This window comes from Equus quagga, chromosome 1 (assembly GCF_021613505.1).
Source record: "Equus quagga isolate Etosha38 chromosome 1, UCLA_HA_Equagga_1.0, whole genome shotgun sequence".
NCBI lineage: Eukaryota > Metazoa > Chordata > Mammalia > Perissodactyla > Equidae > Equus > Equus quagga.
This window is the reverse complement of record NC_060267.1, coordinates 45085525-45107235: the sequence shown is the minus strand read 5'-3', so window position 1 is coordinate 45107235 and position 21711 is coordinate 45085525. Positions and strand designations below refer to the sequence as shown.

The following is a 21711-nucleotide window of genomic DNA, read 5'->3' as shown; positions in this document are numbered from 1 at the left end:
GGAACAGAAGCCCATAGTTATTATAAAATATCAGTAGGGAGGAGGAAAAGGAAACAAAATGAAACTAGGTTGAGTCATTAATCAAAGACTATGTGTATGGTTTGTGCTTTTTGGACTGAATGGTAAATAAAATGCAGGAAAGCATTCTCTTTTTTATGCAAGTAACTAATATAGTAAAAGGACAGTTGACTGAAGCTCAAGGTGGACGCTTCCCCTAAAACAAAAAGCACCTAAAGTAAAACCCACAAAAACTCTAACCAATAAGTGAATCCATGTGACAAAATAAAACACTTCCCTCCAAAAGTTGATTGAAAAAATATATAGATAGCGCTGTTTTTATAGTTAAAGTTTTTTAATCTCTGGCGCATCACAATAATTGAAAGAATTCTGAGACATTAGACAAAAGTATTTGGTGGATTTGAATTAATGGGCCAAGCAAGTTTTTTTTCCTTGGCTTCTCTGTCAAATGAGTCATAGATTGAGTCTTTGGTTACAGTTTTGGCCGTGGGAGGGATTTCTGAAATGCCAACATAGTTTTTTTTGGCCATCCTTGAACTGGTTGTGATAGTATAAGCATTGCTTCGGTAACATTTCATCGAGGACATGCAAAAAGTCTCTTTCATTCCTCTTCGAAAATTGGCATTATAAATTGAATACAGAGTAGGTTTAGCGGCTGAGGAACTAAAGGATATCCATGTGATGGCTGTGAACACAATGGAACTTTTCTTGTAGTCTCGTTCATGGGGGTGCCACAGCTGAGCGACATGAAAAGGCAGCCAGGAGAGCAGAAACAATAGATTCAAAATGAGGAACATCTTGATAGTTTTCACTTTTGTCCTTGGGACAATGTTCATTGTCCTCCTCACTGTTCGGCCGTCAGTGCCTATTCTCCAAATATACTTTATGACCTTCTGGTAAAATAAGATTATGAGGACAGATGGAATCACAAAGCTCACCAAGAAATGGATGACAGTATAGGCAGTTCCTTCCCAGGAGGAAGGGAGGAAATAGTTACAGTGGTTGTCCCAGTTGGAGCCATAGAAAAAGAACACGGGGGTCACAAAGGCTGCGTCAAAGACCCATGATGCTGCAATCATTTTCTTGGCTTTTTCTCTGGACACCTTGAAGCTCAGAGGATAGACAATAGTGTAGAAGCGGTCTATGCAGATGGAGAGCAGAACATAGATCTGGACGCCGGGGGTGAGATACTGAAAATACCGCACAACCTTGCACATCGCACTGCCGAGCGTCCACCTGCCAGTGGCGAACTGAAGGAGGACGAAAGGCGTGCTGGCCACGCTGATGAGAAGGTCGGCACACGCCATGGAGACCACAAAGTAGTTCGTGGTGGACTGAGTCCTCCTGCTCCTGTGGATGACCAAGCACACCAGGGAATTGCCAAAGATAGAAAACAACCACAGGGCCCCAAAGAAAATGCTGGTGGTGGCCACTTCCCCGGGTTTCGGCCCATATTGCAGGTCTGTTCTGTTGCTCATCCAGCTGTGCTCCTCAGAGAATTCCGTCAGGTCACGGCTTGGCAGAGGTGTAGCTGTTTCAGTGCAGCTGTGGTTTTGGAGGGGCACCAGAAGTGTAGGAACAACCAGGGGCGGCTTGCTGTCATCCATTCTGTGAGCAAAAACCATATTCATTTTTTTTCTCTTAGTTCTGGATAAGAAAAGAAGAAGGCCTCCTGTTAAAATGGTGTTACACAGATTGACTCCTAAGACTAACAATCTTACTTGACACTTAAATTGGTTGTCATTTGTCAATGAGTAGGATTTGTGCATTGTCAGGAAAATATGTCTGCTATCTATCCAAAAAAAAAAACCTCTCACCCATTTCTCTTTCATTTTAGGAGCTGTTTTAGCTGGATTCCAGCTCAGGCTCTCTCTGGCCTCCCCGTCTCTTGACTCTTAGTCAAATGTGGGTGAACTCATACCAAGCCCCACTCCTAAACATACCTTTGTTCCCTTCACTCACTGGGCATCACAGAGGGATAGGGAGCTCAAATCTGGCTCATGGTAAGGGTGCAACCCTCAACTAAAGAGCTGTTGGAATTTTGGGCAAGTATCTGAGAAGTTCCTGAATGTCATAACACGAAAGTAATGAGGCTGCAAGAGAGGAAAACGGGCAGATGGAAACACACAGATGTCAGCTACAGAAAAAGCTAACGGGAACCTGTGAGTACAGACTGGCTGGGTACTGGGAAGGACGCTGTCCTTACTTACTGCAGAATTTCCATTACAGAAGCATTACAGACGCACATGGAGCGACCATAACACTTCTACATGAGCCAGACTAGCTCCTAATTTAATGACATCTGAAAATAGCTTGCTTTTTCCAAAAGATGACGTGGTTCATGTGTTAATAACTTGCGAGCCATCAATGACATTTTGATGCTATTCTGCTGTTACTGTTTCATAAAATGACATATTGACTGGAGAACATACAAGACGTTCTCTAAAGAATGTAACCCGGTTACTAGAAACCTTATGGCATTCAGATGATTAAAAACAACCTGCTATAACTGTTACTCAGCAACTTTTTAAATGCTTATGATCCTTAGAGATGAAAGAATATTACAAAGTTTAGCATTTATTTTTTGTACTGAAAGTGATAAAAAAAAAGTTACACTCCTTAATAGGTAAAAAGATTGTATCATTGTGGGCCATTCAATTAAAATTGAGGTGACTTTGGTCGCAGTCAATGAGTAAGGTTTAATTTGGTCTGAGTCTATGAAACAGAGAAAGAAAACATAGCAGTTGAATCCATAATAACCAGAGCAATTCCATCTGGCCTCTGGCACAAAGGGAGGGCGTTCCAGCAACAGGCTCTTGCAAGGCCGAGTGTCCCTCTGGGTGGCCTCCTGCGACTATACCTCATGAAAAAAACTTTGCTGACGTTTTGGAGGTGGGATTAAAGAATAGTTCTTAATGACTCATTTTTCCTTGAAGGATTTTTGCATTGATTTGTGTTAGGGAGGGGAGTGTTAATATATACTGTCCTCACCAAGAAACCACATTCAATAAAAGTTTGGAGCTCAGGGTGATGTACCAAATGCCGGTTCCGTGTCACCTTCAGGCTTTTTTGTTTATGAGGCAGCCCTACTTAATTTCTCAAAGAGGAATGCAAGATAATCAGACATTTTGACTACTAAAGGACCTTTGAGCATGACTGGCTGGTTGATAGTCAATTGTAGGAACAGCAACCATACTTTCCATATAAAAAAATCAGGATACAGAGTCTGAAAAAGAATCTAAGATCTAAAATTAGCACTGTCCTAGAAAATCTGGAATGCGTGACCCTCGTACTTAAAAAATTGAAATAATCTTTTCACCTTCATATGTGTAAAACTACAAAATGCCAAAAAATTTTTTTTTTAAGATTTAAAGTTTAAAAATAAAACAGACGAGCAATTTTCCCAGACAGAAAGAGCTGTTCTAAACTTTTGGGGGATGTCTGTGGCCTAAATAAAACAGAAGTTGGTGGCACAAACACTTTTCTGTGGTCAATAAAGACACTTTATTTTTTTTATTTATTCTTTTTTTTATTTTTGAGGAAGATTAGCCTTGAGCTAACATCTGCTGCCAATCCTCCTCTTTTTACTGAGGAAGCCTGGCCCTGAGCTAACGTCCTTGCCCATCTTCCTCTCCTTTATATGTGGGATGTCTACCACAGCATGGCGTGCCAAGTGGTGCCATGTCCACACCGGGGATCCAAACTGGCGAACCCCGGGCCGCCAAAGCGGAACATGCGAACTTAACCGCTGTGCCACCAGGCCAGCCCCCAGTAAAGACACTTTAAAACCTGTGAACTTCCTTCTGTTTCTCTCCTCCTCTCACAGCAAAACTGTGGATGAAACTCAGGCTCACCTCCACGAGGGAGCACCGGGAGGCCTCCTTCCATCACTTCCTCCAGCTACTTTACTTCCACCAGTGAGTGTGTCTGCCGACTTCTCCAGCCCCACCCTGGGAGGCAGAGGACCCTGATGCTCAGAAACGGGACAAGGGAGCCTGAGGAGTTCCTGAGTCTAGGTCTCCCCTGATGATGGCATGACTTTTCTGACTCTACCTAAAATTGCTGCAGCTGTTCATTCATTCCGTAAACCAAGGCCCTGTGCTAGGGACTAGGAAAAGAAAGGTAAGTGAGGCCCATGCGAGGGTGAATGTATGAATAAGCTGTCTGCCATATTATAACAAAATTCTAGAGTTATTATAATAAACTGCTAGAAACAGACAAGGAGCTAAGTGGCAGAGAAAAATAGGGACCCAATTTTGCTTGAGAGATAGGAGGAAGAAAAGGAAAGGCTTCACAAAGGAGGTGAGGTCTGAACTGGGGGCTTGGAGGATGAATAGGTCTTCTTCGGGAGACAAGGGAATAAAAAAACACTCCAAGGGAGAGAGAGAGTGTGTGGAATGAATTTGGGGGTCATCCTTCCGGGTGGATCCTTTTTGGGGAACTTTTCCCCTCAGAAACAGAGTTTCCTGCAGACCATACGCCCCAGAGCATATAGTTTCTAAATGCCTTATGATCAAACTGACCTAAATTTTTCCCCTGGTTACGAGAGGCTCTGTTTTCCACATTGATGGGCTGAACTGTGGTCAGACAGTGGATACAAATATTAGCATATCCAGATGGGTTGCGGTATCCTTGTTCATACAGCACTCTGTTAGTCCTTTACTGCAGCATCTTCCAAGTTTCTTTTGCTTTAGAGTAACGGTTCTCTAGCTTAGCAACACATTGGACTCTTCCCAGGGCGCTTTAAAAAAATACTGATGCCTGGGTCCTACTCCCAGGGAGTCTAATTTAATTGGTCTGGAGCGCAGCTTGGGCCCTGGGTTTCAAAGTTTCCCAGGATCTCCTAATGCACAGCCAAGACTAAGAATCACTCCTTTAGAATGACTTCCACATTTGTGTCTTTGCCAACTAAACAATGGGCTCCTGGGGAGCTGGTGTTATCCTTCTTCCATGCTCTGCAGCTTCCACTGAAGTTCTTTACATTAATAATTGCTTATTAAATATTTACTGAATTGAATCCACAGGGACAGAGAACTGAAATGCACGACTCCTACTCTAGGGGGCTCTGCTAGGAGAATGAAACCCTGAGCTAGAAAACCACTGTGTATCCTCAGGGAGTGAAGCCTCGGTGACCATGGTGACAGAGACAAACAGGACTCCTGATGAGAGAGGGTGAAATGCAAGTCACCCAGGTCAACTGCTACAAGAAATAGAGCTCTCATTTAAGGGAGAGTGACGGTAGTGTGGTATTCGCGGACGGGCTCCTGCACCCCCTCCCCAGAAAGAATAGTCTGCCATATTATAACTAAATTCTAGAGTCCCAAAGTAAAATTTCCGAAAGGTCTCCCCTGCTCCATTAATTTGGAAATAAAGACATCTTCAAAGAAGTGTTTCTGAAATTAGTAATTTAGTGTTTCTGCTTAATTAGTAATTATGTCTGGGTCGTGCATATGCAGCAATTTTAGCAGCGACAGGAAAAGACATCTTCACCTCCTTCCTGCTCAACCTACCTCTTTCCGACCGGTTCTGAGACTATCGTGGGACACTCCATCGGGCTGAGTATTGAAGGCCCTTATTAAAATATATCTCTATCAATATATTATCTAAGAGAGGAATCGTTCATCTATCTGGCCTTAAGAGATGTGTTTTAATAAATACATTGCGACAACATTGGATGGGTTGACACAGTCTAGAACTGGGGACTGGGTAGACCTCTGTAATGATGGGACCCTGGGGAGCCTGGGAGGGGAAACACGCCTTATCACTTTGTATTGTAATTTTTATTTTCAATGTTTGTCTCCCCCATTAGGTTATAAGTTCCTTGAGGAAAGGGACTGTCCTTGTCTCTGCGTCCCTAGGGCATATAGATTTTAATAAAGGTTTTTTGAATAAATAAATGGATAGATGTGTTAATAAAAATGATCCAGTATTTGAAAATAAGGCAAAGGGGAGTATAGCAAATCTTTCTAATGTCTAATGTTTGAACGGGCTGCCTCAAGGATTATTTAGTTCTCTGGGAGAATGTATTTGTGCTTGATTTTGATCTTTACTATATGTCTAGAGCCCAGACGCTGTGAAGTTACACGTTAACATGCAGATTTCTGTCTAGCAGAAAAAATAACCCTAAAGGTTGCGGACTTATTGCCCTGTAGGACATTAACCAGTTTTGTGTCTACCTAGTAATTTTATGGTGCCATTCTTTTTGAAAAAACAAAACCAAAACCAAACCCTACACCCATTTCTTCAAATGCTCTTGGATCCAGCCTAATTATTTCATTGGCTCTTTTGGTAATAAGTTAATAAATCTTTGACATATGTTCATTCTATAGTTGTATGAGAGTCATGATTTTAACTTTTTGAAAATCAAACTTTGATGGATGGGTGAGAGTATGAATGATTAGAAACTAAGAAGAGGAACAGAGGGGCACAGATGACACACTTTGTTTACTTTACAGTTCTGCCAGGGGCTATTCCTGGCTAAGCATATCAACTGCTGGTTAGGTTCTTCTAGACTCAAAAAATCCTAACGAAGGATTTCTCCCCCTCCTGAAATTATAAAGATTCATAGACATTCTCACAATGTAGCAAGACCATTTTCATTTCTGAGATTTGTTCAAAAATTTAATGTCAAACTAGAATTTTTATAACGTTGAAGTTTTACATAATTTGGTTGGGGAAAAAAGCCAGGAACATTTTCTGTAGATTGGGAAGTATCTGCTGCACCTAAACAGATACATGAGGCTGTTTACTAATGAGCACGAAGATTACTTACAACGACGACAGTAGTCATAACATTAGTCCTTCCCAGAGTTGGTACTGATTTTTTACTACATGTCAGGTACTACATTTGTGTAGCCCTTTGGAGTAGGTAATATTATTAGCCCTGTTTTACAAATGAAAAAACTGAAGTTCTTCCCCAAGGTCATGCAGTTGGACAGAGGTCACCCCAGGACTGCCTCACTCCAGTCAAAGCTCATGGTCTTAACCACCACTGGGATTCATGCCCAGGGAGGCCATAAAGGGCTGGATCTGAATTCAGAGAGTCAAACTGGCTGTACATGGCCAGGTCTTTCTTGACTCCTCAATCAAATACAGGAATATAAAGTTATTCTCCCACAGCCTCTTGCCTACCCACAGATACATCTGTTCAATATGCTAGCTCAGAAATATGTCACATAGTGAACATTTGGGGAAAAAAAAATCACTCCCACCATATACTGCACCGAAGCTTAGCATCAAAAGTGCATAGACATGTTGGTCTGGAAATGTAGCCTTTCTCCAGAGTAAAGAATAGGAGAGGATTGGAAATTCATTATGATGGATGATCAACTGTTGCCTTTTAAAGGCAGAATGAAAGCAGAACTCCAGACTTCAGTTTGAATTGAAGTAAGGAAAAAGTTTGATCAATGGTATTACCCCAAGTAGGAAATTGTCTCTTTTAGATTTTAATTGTGATGTAGAACATACCATGGTGGTAGATATTTCTCTTAAACCTTTCATTGTTATGTAGCCTTGATTTGCCTCTAAATGAAAATAAGAAATGCCCACAACAGAGATGGGCTGGGGCTGACTTGCACGGGCTTCCCAGAGCCAGCTGTGCTGATTTCTTCCCAACTCCAGGTTCAGTGACATCAGGTTGGTATCATGAATCAGCCATGACAGGAATATCCGCACCATGGAAACTGACAACACCACAGACCAGGTTTTTTCCCTGCAGAGCCAGCTGTTAAACATTTACCAGCCCACCGCTTCTAGTAGGGTGGGGTTTACAGGGCAACCTATCCGGAAGTCCTGAACTTATACACATCCATGAATTTACAAATGGCTAAGAAGCCCCCATCAGCTCTTCAGAAGCTTCCTCACTGGCTACTTGGCTTTCTGGGCCCGAGCTATGGCTCAGGTGTGGACACCGAGCTAAGAGCTTTATAGAAATACATAAGGCCCAGGCAGCCACCAGCTGACTGTGGTGGGGGAACAGGAAAACCAGAGACAGTGAGACATGTTCTCATAATGTGTCACCCAGATGGGGTCGCCAGGTGGAAATATAGGACTCCCAGTTAAATGTGAATTTCAGATAAATAAGTAATTTTTAGCATAAATGTGTCCCATGCAATATCCCATACAATATTGAACTGGTGTCCTGTATTTTTAGCTAAATCTGACAAACCTACACCCAGAACATAATCTTCTACTGAGAAACATCTATTTTTCATCTCACAATATAGGAATATTGCAAAGCGGCTATGTATGCAGGCTTTGAAGTCAGACTGTTAAAGTATGAATCCTACATCTGTTACTCACTAACTAGTTGTGTGACCTGGATATGTCACCTAAGCCTCTTGAGCTTGTTTTCTTATCTAAAATAAAGAAAATTAGTCCTTCTTTCACTTAGTTATTATGAGGACTAGATGAGATAATATATGCACAGAGGCTAAATAAGTTAATACAAGCCAGTCCGCCTGGTATGAGGAAAAGCCTCGATGCATGCTATCTTTGTGTAGTTCTGTAAAACATCCAGCTCAGTGTCGGCAATAGCAAGCGCTTAAAAACTTAGCCCTCTCACTACTGTCGGTCCATGAAAGTCTCATAAGCCACATGACAAGCAAATTTTCGTAACCACATCACACATCACATACTCTAGCGATAATACTAACATTAGTCACTTAATTTAGCTTTGCTAAGGGTGAATGGCTTTTGTGAAGGGGCCTGGGTACCAAATCATCATTCACATCATTGTTCTTAAGGCGAAAATCACTGAGGTCCAAATAAATAAACACAACCTTTCTCCAAGTTAGGGATGATTTTTTTAGTGACATATCAGCTAAATAACACTTTTTTCTATACCCTAAACCAAAACAGGTAATATAACTGGATTGAACATGTCCTTCTCAAAGGGATACAGAATCCATTCTGCTTAAATTATTTCCATTAGATAATTTTGAATAATTGCAAAAGAACCTCACACTTTCAGTGAAAACAGTTTCTTCTGCACCATCTGAGACTCCTAGTATCACGGGCTTCCAAGTCTGGAATTTTCTCTAATGTCCCTTCCCCTTTCCTCCTATTATATCATATATATAAATATTCCTCCAGAATATTTCCAGCTCTGTGCCCTTCTATCTGTTTCCCAACTGGGATCAAGCAGTTTCCTGAGACCAGATGGGTCATACCTTCTTTTTGTTTGGATATTGGTTATTTTTTTAAGGGGAGGATGATGTTTTGAACAGAGAGGCATCTTCAAAATAGCCTCTTCTAACTTCACAAAATAGCCCATAGATACCAAGGAATACTTCTAGGTGAGGAATTCCACATATCTAGATTTAAGGAACTATTACTCTTCTATCACCTTTGCCTTTCTTTGCCCTTCACATGAATTCTAAAATATCAGACATAAACAGAGTCAGCATCCTTGGCGTGATTTCTGGAAACCAGGAAGTCTTCTATCCCCCCAACTTCTCTCACCGTTAGAGTATCATTCTTTTAAAGTCAAGGTCCTTGTTAAAATGTAAATGCTTCTTAAAGAGTAAACATTTTTACATATTATCAGTAGAGTAGTGATGTGAGATCCCCTCCATCTCTGAGATGGATGATCTTAGTGAAAATGAAAACAGAAGAGATGCCAAAAACAAATCTGAGTATCTGAGAGGATGAAGATGGGGTGCCATTATGGGAAGGGCTGGGTGAAGGGTGAAAGGGCGAAGGTGAGGAAGACAACCTCCCCCTACTTGATAGTTTTGTGCAGGGATGGCTAGCAGTGGAAAAACCCTACTCAAAGGAACAGAACAGAAAGGAGCCTGAGCTTTACCCCACAGGAAGGCTGATGTTGACTGCAAGCTGTAGTCCTCCCAAAATTCTTTGCACACCATGTTGTAGGAGAAAATGTCAGCTGCCACAATATTGGCACCTCTCGGGGTCTGTACAAAGGACACTCCCCATTATTTCTCACCCCAACTGCCCTGAGTAGAGTTCTATGCAGAAGGGATGCAGAGCCAGGATTAATAATGCTGAACTTCCCTGTCTCTCTGCTGTTCACACAAGACCTGCAAAGTCAGATAAAATGGGAAAGAAAAAGAGAAATAAACACCAAGAAACCTCACCCCAAGAAATGACTATTTTGGGGGGCTGGCCCAGTGGCGTAGTGGTTAAGTTTGTGCACTCTGCTTTTGCGGCCTGGGGTTTGACCAGTTCGGATCCTGGGCACGGACCTATACATTGCTTATCAAGCCATGCTGTGGCAGTGTCCCACATATAAAATAGAGGAAGATGTTAGCTCAGGGCCAGTCTTCTTCAGCAAAAAGAAGAGGTTTGGTGACTGATGTTAGCTCAGGGCTAATCTTCCTCAAAAAAAACCCCAAAAACCAGAACAAACCAAAAAGTGACTATTTTCTTAAGATGATATATGCAAAATAGTCTTCAATCATACATTTACCCAATATTTTTTATCACTTAGTATGAGCCAGGATTGTGCTAATTGCTGGGGATACACAAGTTAACTAGACAGACAAGGTCCCTGCTTTTATGGAACTTCCCTCTAGTGGGAGAAACAAATAATAAACAGCCAAACAAAGAAACATGTAAATAATAAAGAAACGGTTAGTGCTATGGAGAAAAATAAAGCAGAATGAGGGACCAAGAATTGATGGGAAATGGAATGGCAGATGGTTGGCTGGTTACACAATGGCCTTTCCCAACTCCTCCCTTGCCTGGGCTGCCGAAGCAGAATGTGAGAACTTAACCACTGTGCCACTGGGCTGGCCTCGGATGCTTTTCTTATTGCAATGAAATCCACTGCAGGTTTTAAGCAAAGGAATGAAATGAGTATGACCTGATTTATGTTTTAAAAATACAACTTTAGTTGCCGTGTAGGTGACTAACAGTAGAAGGCGGGTGGGGAGGCCCGTTAAGAGGTGATCAGAGTCATCTAGGTACGTGATGATGGTGGCCAAGACCTAGGTGGTAGCAGTGTAGGTGGAGAAACTAGATGGACATTGAGAATATTTTGGAGATGGAGCCAACAGATTTGCTGATGTGTGATGGGGTCAGAGGATGGGAATGACTCCCAGGTTTGCGGGTCTGGGATGGAAGGAGAAAAAGTTTGGGGAGCTGGAAATCAATAATTCTATTCTGCATGAGTTAAATTCTTATTAGATATCCAAGAAGAGATATCCAGTTGGCAGTTGAATATATGTTTGGAGAAATGTCTATTCAGGTTCTTTGCTCGTTTTCATTAATTTGTTCATTATTCCATAAACGTATATTAAGATCATACTATGTACCAGTATGTACTGTGCTAAGAACTGATATACAATGGCAAACAAAACTGTGTCCCCACCTTCAAGAAGACCATCGTCTAATTAGCTGTGGTGGGGTGGCGAGGAAAGTAATAAGTAAGCTCAAAGACAGTAAGTTCTATGAAAGAAACGAGCAGGCTGTTCTAAGAGAGCACGGTAGGAGGGCCGATGCTCAGGGAAGCAATGGAGGCAGGAGGAGCAGAGACTGAGAAGAATGGGGTCATCTACGATAGACTCTCTAGGCTCCTACTCCAGACAGACGACAGGCCAGGGAATCTGGTCACAAAGCTGCCTTGGATCCCCAGGTACCTTCCAGGTTGTGAACAATGTTTCAGGTTCCTTGAGGTGGAGTCTTAGGACTGTTCTTGTGATAGGCTGTTCTCCTTGAGGTGACTCAGAAATCATTGCAGTCAAAAGGACCTAGCACAGGGGGGCAAGGAAGAGACAAAAAGGGGTAGGTGGGGCCTAGAGGGACAAAGCGCCTCTTCCACTCTTGTGCCATGGATTGGTTGCCTTATTCTCCCATCCTACTCTGCACCATATTCCCCTTGGGTCATTTAAGCTGGGAGGAAAGAATACCTTTACTTCTGCTTAGAGGAGGAAGGAAGCGGGGGACTCACGCCCCTGCAGGGCACTGCTCCATGCAGCCAGTGGATGCCCACGGGGTGCGAGTGGAGGACTCCACCACATCCCACAGAGGCAAGGCAGGTCACCGAGATAGTGATGAGGGCCGTGCTCCCTGCTGGGAGGTTCTTCCCTATCCCCCTCTGAGAATGAACCCCGACCCTAAGTGCTGCCTTGTCTTAGACGAGAGTTGTAGCATTGAGCCTGAGACAAACTCGTTTCCTTGGCTCTTGCTTCCTGGAAGCTAAGGTTTCTGAGAGGACTTCTGTAGAGCGGAGGAGGGAGAAATGAGAACCTCTGAACCAGGAACATGGCTGTGCCCCCTGGAGCCATGCAAAAGGGAGGTCTGGATGGGCACAGGAGATCTTTTTAAGAGGGTGAAAATGTTCTGAAATTAGATTATGGTGACGGTTGTACAACTCCGTAAACTTAACAAAAATCACTGAATTGTATATTTAAAATGAGTGAATTTTACGGTATGTAAATAATACCTCAAAAAAGCTATTTTTGTTTCTTTTTTTTAAAAAAAAATTGTAGGCCTGGGACCCTTGCCTCACTTCCTCACTGTGCTCCAGGTAAGGGACAGGCAGGAGTGGAGGAGCGCAGCTGGGGAGGCGGATCCAAGGCAGAGTGCCCTCGCTGGGAAAAGAGTCCACCACCCCAGGGGTGGTCCTGAAGCAGCAGGTCAAGGACTCACACCAGCTCAGACCACAGTTACATCCCTGCTATAATCAGAGGCATCCAAGGCTAGAAGGACCACGCTAGACATTTTATTGTAAGTTAGAACCCCAGGACCTAGGAAGACGAAGAGAGCCCCAGTAATGTCTGTCACTGACTTTCCCGTTAGCCTGGTAGGATGGAGCCTTGCCGTTACTTAAAGGAAATAAGGTGTGTAGTAGGCAGAACAGCCCTCCAAGGATATTCACGTCCTAATATCTGGAACCTGTGAGTATATTACGTTATACAGCAGAAGAGACTCTGCACATATAATTAAGGCTGTGGACCTTCAACTGGGATGATTTTTCTGGATTATCCAGGTGGGCCCAGTCTAATGAGTCCTTAAAGCAGAGAACTTTCTCTGGCTGGTAGCAGAGAGATGCAGCAGCAGAAGTCAGAGAGAGGTCCCAAGCATGAGAAGGAACTGACACACTGTTGCTGGCTCTAAGGCACAGGGGTCCACATGCAAGAACCAGGGAGATGCTTCTAGGGGTTACGGGTGGCCCCCAGCTGACAGCCATCAAGGAAATGTGACCTTAGTCCTCCAACCACAAGGCACTGGATTTGAAGGGGAACCGTCCCTGCGGCTGCTAAAAAGGAACACAGTTCCGCCAACATCTCAATTCCAGCCTCGCGAGACTCTGAGCGGAGAAGCCAGCCAGGCCCACCCAGACTTCCGGCCTGAAACGCTGTGACATAACCAATGGCTGTTATCTTAAGGCACTGAATTTGTGTCACCTTGTTACAACAGCAATAGAAACTAATTCCGTATAGCATTTCTTATAGAATTGAGTGCAAAGACTAAAATGTATACCAGTCGTTCTATCACTTTCCACCACCCCACCAGCCTCTAGGATACTAGACACCCAAAAAGCTTAGAGTGTAGTGCTTTCTACTTCGCCTTAAACCTTGGACTGGGGGCTAAGAAACCTGGGTTCTAATTCTGATTATAGACATTAAACAGCGAGTCACGAGACCCAAGTTTCATTGTAATAGCAGTGTAAGGACTTCAAGTAAATCAACCTCCTTGAGTCTCCATTTCCACGTCTGCAATATGAATGAGTTGGTCTAGATGATTTCTAAGGTCATTTTAGCTCTACGAACTAAAACTGACAGGTAGAGCTTATCACCTGGGACGAGAGGCACAGATGCATTTAACTTACAGGCACCACTTTCACCTCGCAGAGCGTGCATCCTGAGAGTGTACTTAGGGCTGCTGGGCCCAGCACTGCGAGCCTTTGACATCCAAGGGCAGCAGAGTGGGTCTCCAAATCAGAGAGGAATTCTACCTAGGAGCCAGCCAAGCCCTCAATAACAATCCCGGATGTGCCAACAATCTCTTACTGAAGATCCCTTGCAAGAAGTGGTCTGGTCAAAGAAGACCTGCCACCTGCGTTTGCTTTCCATTCTGCCTACTATCAAACCTCTCGGAGGGGAGAAACACTTCCTACAGCCCAACTGTCCTCTACCAATTTTCCACACCTCTCTTCCCAGGATGGGGTCTTCCAAATTCTGAAGAAAACAATTTGGCCGAGCAATTTGTACCTCACCAGACTCAATTTAATTCCCTACAGCAAACATTTTTTGAGTACCTGCTGTGTGCTCATTGAGTCAGAGTGGAGGCCAAGAGTTGTTTTGGAGGTAAATGTTCAGTTTCATTTCCATGCTCTGATTTCAGCATCACCATCTCTAGTAGTACAATTTAAATAGGAAAGAGGTGGGGAGGCAGAGACCAGACTCATTATACTCAAAGCAAAGCACTGTACAGTAGACGTGACTTACAGCTATTTGAACAGAAGGTGAAGGATTCGTCAAGCACTGCGTATAAGCACTGAACAGGGAGTTACTAAGAACTCTGTTTTTCAGAAGCATTTACATTACGTCTCGCATCAAATTCACATCAACACTTTGGGTAAATTTTGATCTGCACCACTGTCCTCACTGAGGGTTTTCCCAGAAAGCCACCTTCAAGTTCATAGAGCAAAAGTTAGATTTGAATTTGCATTAATGCGGTTTTTTTGGTGAGAAAGATTTGCTCTGAGCTAACATCTGTTGCCAATCTTCCTCTTTTTTTGCTTGAGAAAGATCAGCCCTGAGCTAACATCTACGCCAATTCCTCCTCCACGCTGTACGTAGGTCACCACCACAACATGGCTTGACAGGTGGTGTAAGTCCGCACCCAGGATCCGAACCTGCCAACCCAGGCTGCTGAGGCGGAGTGCGCTGGACTTAACCACTGCACCATGGGGCTGGTCCCCATTCATGTGTATTTTTCATGGACAAATTATGCAATTATAGGTAAACAGATGTCACTGAAAATATGGTTGAACATATATATTTGCATATGTTTCATATGGCTAACATATATTTTAGTGCCATATATTTTGGGACATTTTATAAGCTAAAACACTATTGCTATCAATTCTCAGTGCTTCTTATTTTAATCCTCTCTGCATATCCGCAATGGTTGACCCAAATCACCTAGCAATTTTCAACCTTGCTTCTTCAGAGACAGACATGACGAATGTGCTCATACATATGACAAACCCACATGAATACCCAGAATTATGTGCCACTCTAGGAGCTTGACCTGTAACTCCAACACTTAATCTTCAACCTAGGAAGTCATGTTGAAAAGAAAATAATGATATAGATATCCTTAAATTTATTCTAACTTATTTTTAAAAATAAGTCACTGGCAAACTTTGGTACTTTATTTACTAGCAAGCAATTATTTGCAACTGTTTGGGACACATTTTGACACTTTGGTTGATAAGCACTGCCCTGCTCTGTCAGAAGTGCACACCTGAGACCCGAATGCTTGAAGGCTAAGGGGGCCTGACTCAGAGGACCAGTAAAAATGTCACAAGAGAGAGAAATGCGGTTATTCTCCCCTACCTATTATAAAAGTCTACTACTGAGCATTTTTCTAGAAGTAGCTAATCTCCTACCTACGATTTATAAAGTCATTTACATTCCAGAAAGCTTTCAGAGCCTGCACTCAAATTTGAAGGTGTATTTCCTTCTTTAAATGCAGAAGAAAATAACCCGATGTACATTTTAAATAGGAAGAGGCTGTACAGCGTAGTGCTTGAGAGCATGGGCTCCTAGAGCAGTGGTTCAAAGGTAATTTTGCCTCCCAGGGGACATTGGCAATGTCTGGAGACATTCTTCGCTGTCAAACTGGGGGAGGAGGGTGTTACTGACATCTGGTAGGTAGAGGCCAGGGATGCTGCTAAAACATTCGACAACAAAGAGGACAGCCCCCCGCAACAGAGAAGTATCTGGTCCAAACTCCCAGCCATGCTGAGGCTGAGAACCCTGCTCTAATGCCAACCTGCCTGGGTTTCAAATCATTTATTACCTGTGTAGACTCTGGCAAGTTACTCTACGTCTTTGTGCTTATTGAGTGTCTTTACCAGCAAAATTAGGATAATAGCAGCATCTGCCTTATTGATTTGTTGTGAGAATAAAATAAATGACACAAGAAAGGAGCTGAGAACAATGTCTACAACAGAGCGAGGGCTTCACAAATGTTCGCCATCATTTTCATTATATGCCTTGAAAAGACTGACAAGAAACACATCAGAACGTTAACAGGGGTTGTTTCTAGGTGACAAGATCGTGACTGATTTTTATTTTCATTATACTTTTATATTTCTCTTTTCCAAATTTTCTAGACCTGTATTTGTATTCATCTAATATCCAAAATATATATATATATTTCAAAGAATGTAGAGGAAAGAACTTCACTTGTGATAGAGTGGAAAGAGCACAGAATTAGAAAGACCTGGTTTCAGATCCTGCCTCTACTTGCTGTGTGTGACTTTGGGCAGGTTAGTTAATCTCTCTGAGCTTCACTTTTCTGATCAGAGATTGAAGCTAATAATGCGTAGTATAGAGTTTCTTTCATGATTAAACATGACAGATATCCAGTGCCTAGGGAAGTCTGCTGGATGAAGGGCTCCAGGATATGGCTGCTTTAAAAGTTTAACCAAGGGGCCAGCCTGGTGGTGCAGTGGTTAAGTTCGCACATTCTGCTTTGGTGGCTTGGGGTTCGCCGGTTTGGATCCCGGGTGCGCACCTACACACCGCTTGTCAAGCCACACTGTGGCAGGTGTCCCATATGTAAAGTAGAGGAAGATGGGCACAGATGTTAGCTCAGGGCCAGTCTTCCTCAGCAAAAAGAGGAGGATGGGCAGCAGATGTTAGCTCAGGGCTAATCTTCCTCAAAAAAAAAAAAAAAGTTAGCCAAGGGAAGTGACTCTACAAACAGGGAAACATATTCATGATGCTAACTCCTCTCCTCTTGGAGAGCCCACCTCCCATTTCATCCCATTTTTTGCCTTGGCTCATGGAGGAGAAGCTGTACCACATTCTCATCCCTCTCTCTATTCCTTCCCCCTCCCTACGTATACACTGTAGGAAAGGGTTTCATCACTGGACTGGCAGGGCCTGGCTCATCTGGCAGGGTTTACTAGCAGCGGGCAAGTTACTGTGTCTGAAAGGCAGGACCCAGGCATCACTCTGTCCCATCCTCCCGCCGTGCTCTTTGTCGCTCTTCTTCTGTCCTCTCTCATACCCAGCCTCCAGGTTGAAAGCGTATGTGGCAAGGCCTCTCTGCAAGGGGAGGCCTCTCCACTTTCTCTTTCTGTTCTATCTTCTCCTGCTCAGCTGATGGAGTAGGTTGGCCCGTTTCAGATTTGAGAGGGAGGAGTAGGCAGCCCAGTGAGGCTTCCAGGTCTAAGCCTCTGTGTGCACTAGCCCTGCCTGTCCGAGAAGTCCTGCACGAGTGTGGAGGGCACACAGCACCTGCCCGCTGTTCTGCTTCCAGCAGGGCTGTTTCTTTGGCACAGCTCACTCAGCAGTTAACACTGGAGGTAGGGAGGATGAGTGGAGAGGATTCAAGGACCCACACCTTATCCATAAACCCTACTGTTCCTCTCCTCAATACTTTAATGAGATGGAAAAAATAATAGAATAGGTTACATTTGTGTATATTATCAGGAAAGGTGACTATTTCAAGCCTAGCCGGCCTGTTAACTTGAATTCAAATCCTAAGCAGGCTTTCAAGATTCCATGAGACAATCTTTTTCCCTCAGGTCCTAACTGCCATGGTTTGGGAAAGGCAGTCTGGCTCCGACTCATGCTGACACTGAAGATCCCAGCGTTCCTAGGGAGGAGTTCTGTAGCCCTGTGAGCTCTTGGTGCAGTGTTCTGGGCACTGGGAGCCACGACTGAGTAGGAGAGGCCTGCGTGGGGCGGGACTTGACCTTTTCAAGACATTCACTCTCCACCCAAGGTGAGCTGTTGCAGTTTTGGGAGCTGTGCCAGTCAGAGGAAAATGAGACTGTTAGGGGTGCCTCCATCTAGATATAAATAAAAACATCAGGAGAACTTCATTCTGCATATAAATAAAACATCAGGGGGATTGGTAATGCCCAGGAAAGACTTTATGGATACTTCTTGAACTCCAGCTCGCTGCTGCTCCAGGGTCATCTAACTAGCATATATAAATTTCAGGCACAGTTTTAACTGTTGCCAAGTTCTCTCTGCCTACATATTTACCTCCTCACTATCCTTCCTCTGAACACACACAGCAAAACAGGCACGGGCCCCCAAACTGGCTCCGTCAGAATGCTGTCAGAGTCTTGAGTCTTCCCATTTTGCATTTGCAAATGTATACTGAGAGTTTACCACAAAGCAGGCCTGGTGCTAAGTAAGATGTGGAATTCCAAAGATGGAAGGGTATAGTTCCTTCTCTCAAGAAGCTCACTTCAGATGACTATAAGAGAGTAAAAGTGTTACTCAGGGATCAAAGGCTTATTCTAAAGGACTAAAGTTTAACATTGTAGGGAACACAATTACTCCTCAAATTATTTTTCAATGAAACCCTGAAGGGAAACACCTCATTAATGAAGAATTTCACAAGTTTTAGAGCCCTATCCTTTTTCTTCCTCTTTGTACTTTAGACCTAGTAACTTCTCTTAATTTTCCCACAGCATATAAGAATGAGATCAGTCATCTTTTATTGTCAAGGGCCAGAAGGGAAACTACACAGACCAAAGGGAGGAAATCCTTATATCTCAGAAATTTCCAGAAGCTAAAAAAAGCAAACTTCCTCTTTTTCCCTTTAAAAACCTAAAATAATTTGCAAAGAGGTCTATTTCCTTATTTTAAAGTATGATAATATTATTTTAAAAGAATAAATCTGGTTGCTTTGCGTTATGGTTTGTGTTCATAATTTTAGAAGTTTTTAATCTATTTATTTTACTTTGAAAACCAGGTAAGTGCTTTGAAAGACAATATGCTTAGGCTGGTCTTGTCACCAGGTTTTGAGGATGAGAGAATGTTTCCAGGTTTGATTAAAAAAAAAAATCAACCATGATGTAATTCTGGATTTTTTTTCCTTTAGACATCATCTGGTCACCATAGTAACACGGTGTTTTACTACCAGATATCTACACAGCACAAAGAGAGGAGAAGAACAAGTAATTACTTACTGGGTTATCTGGGGGTACAGAATGTGGCCATTGGGATTATTGGGGTAATTACTGGGATAATTCAATAATTGGGATTATTGGGATAATTCAAGATTAAATAAAGATTTCACTGGGGATCTGTTTTAGCCAGGCAAGCTGATTCAATCTTCCAGTAGCATCAGCTGAACAAAATTTGTAGCCAAATCAACTGTTGACATCATTTGAAATAACACCAACAGGGAAGCAGTGTAGCTCAGTGGTTAAGACTATGGGCTCTGGAGTCAAGCTTCTTGGCTCCAAATCCTCTTTCTACTCTTTGCTAGCTGTGTGATCTTGGGAAAGTTTCCTCACTTCTCTGTGCTTTAGTTTCTTCATCTCTACGATGTGGGTGGTAATAATACCTCCTTCCAAGGGTTATTTGAAAGATTAACTGACTGATTGTTTGGATTTAGAATGATGCCTTGCACATAGCAAGAGCTTTATAACTATTTGTTAGATAAAGACCAAAGAAAACTTAAGTTTAGTAGCTCCCATCTTTGTGCTGGGTAGAAAGGGTCAAAGATACCAAGATTTGAGTGCACGGCAGACTATTTTAGCCTGTAACTTTGGAATATCCTTTTGAGAACTTCCTGGGGGTCTTCTTAGGAGTTATTCTATAATATTTGGAATTTGGTGGCAGTCTACTGTCCTAAACCAGAGCTGGAAACAATCACAAGCACCCCAAGTATTAGGAATAGCAGAAGGAAGACAAGCACACAGCACAAAGAAACAGCATGTGTGCCCGCTCAGGCTCCCTAAACCACTGTCAATAACGTCTGGGAACATGGGCACAGAATAAGCAGCTGAAAAAGGATGAAACAAAATTTTATTGCAGTGATAATAAAACCTAGTTGGTTTCAGTAATATTATCTTTTTCTTTTTCCAGAATAAAGAAAAAACAATCCTTTTCATCAATTATCATTAATTACCACTATATATAATTTCCGTCTAATTTTTCGTCAACAGGCACTTATGCTGGTGAATTATTCATTTTACAGAACAACCTAGGCATTTTTTCTGGACCTGCAACAAATCTAAAGCCCCTAACCTTCATCTAAGACAGGACAAGATCTCCAAATTGCCTGGAAAAAAGAAGATATTATCTCCTCTGAGCCAAATTTCAGCCACGATACCGCGGGATCTTTAGTACCTACCTTCATCCGGACCTGATTTCAGAGATGGTCTCCTTAGGTCTTCTTGGTCAGGAATAGCCCTTGCATAGGAGTTTGGAGAATGCCATAAACCACCAGAGAAGCTCGGGAGCACATTCATATCTGTCCTCTGCCTTCCCCTTGGCTCATAGCCTGCTTCCTGGTAGAAAGACAAGATGACGCTGTGCAGGGTTGACTGTTAAACCATCTTTCCGCCCCCAGCCCCACTCTCTTGGTGCCCCTCCCTTCTCCTTTCCAAGGCTCTGGAATGTGTCACATGGGAAATGGGTCATGTGGCTCAAAGGGAGAATGTGGCCATCTTCTCTCTCTCCCTTCCCCCACTTTTCCTTTCAGGAGCAAAGCAGCAGAAATCTCCAACCTGATTGGCTCAGACCAAAAATCTCCATACGAAAAGGAAAAGATTCAACCACCCAAACTTCCATCCTTCTCCGCTTTTTTTTTGTTTTATTTTTCATCTGAACGTTTTATCCTGAGCATTCAGAATTGCCCAGTAGGAAGGGAAATGATGCTTTCTCCCCAGTCCCTCTCTTTTTTTCTTATTTTCAGTATCCTAACACGGCAAGGTGTTCCTAACTTCCCTCTGGAGCCCCCTTGGCACATCTGAGACAATCGAATGTTCAGCACCACGGACAGCATTACAGCCCCTCAGCGCTCATTAAAGCCATTTGTCTATTTCACTTTCAGGTAAATAAAAATATTTTTAAAATATTTCCCCGAAGTCCTGTGTCTAAATATAAACCAGGCCATATACTTAGGGCTCCAACTTCCCCAACCCTCAATTTACTGTTACCTTTAAATACAAATATACGTTTTACATATCATTAAACCCAAAGATCATCCTGTGCCTACCTCCTTGTCCCTATTCCACCACCCATCCCCACTCTTTAAATATGCTCCACGTTTTGGGAGAAGGGCAAATTCTCATAATGTAGTTTACTGTATGTCCATATATCTATGCTCATAGGCAAACCCAAAGAAACATACAGGATTTCTTGAGTGTGTGTGTCTAGATGTCTTTAGCCCCATCCCTAGGCCTCAGTCAGGGCTGAATGAGAGAGACTGGCAGGGAGCCTGGTAGGAGCTGTTTTGTATGGGATCTCTCCTGCTTTGCTGACGTCCCGGTTGCCATGGTGCTAGGTAGCTGCTGAAGGGGATGATTTCTTTCAGAACCAGTCACCATGGGACCCTGCTGACTAAAGAAAGGAAGAGGGAAAAGGACTGAATTGCCGAGGAGGACTTTCAATTAGCATTTTCAGGGCGAAATTTACCTAATGGGCCCTTTCCTTACTGAATTGTCCTGATCCTAAATCTTCAAAGGATTCTAGGAATCAGTATGGACACTGCGATGGTAACTCCCTTCATCCTCCA

General features: G+C 43.0%; 1 protein-coding gene across 2 annotated transcripts in view; it reads right to left on the bottom strand.

Moving 5' to 3' along the window:
• Positions 1-368: 368 nt before the first annotated feature.
• GPR19 (G protein-coupled receptor 19) overlaps positions 369-21711 on the bottom strand; it is a 29721-nt gene continuing 8378 nt past the window's right edge. For both annotated transcript variants that reach the window (XM_046684318.1, XM_046684329.1), the window contains exons 2-3: positions 20326-20482; positions 369-1665 (exon numbers count right to left, since the gene is read on the bottom strand). In XM_046684318.1, coding sequence (XP_046540274.1) covers positions 396-1649 — 1254 coding nt within the window. In that variant the 5' untranslated portion in view covers positions 1650-1665; positions 20326-20482 and the 3' untranslated portion in view covers positions 369-395. The remainder of the gene's footprint in view (positions 1666-20325; positions 20483-21711) is intronic.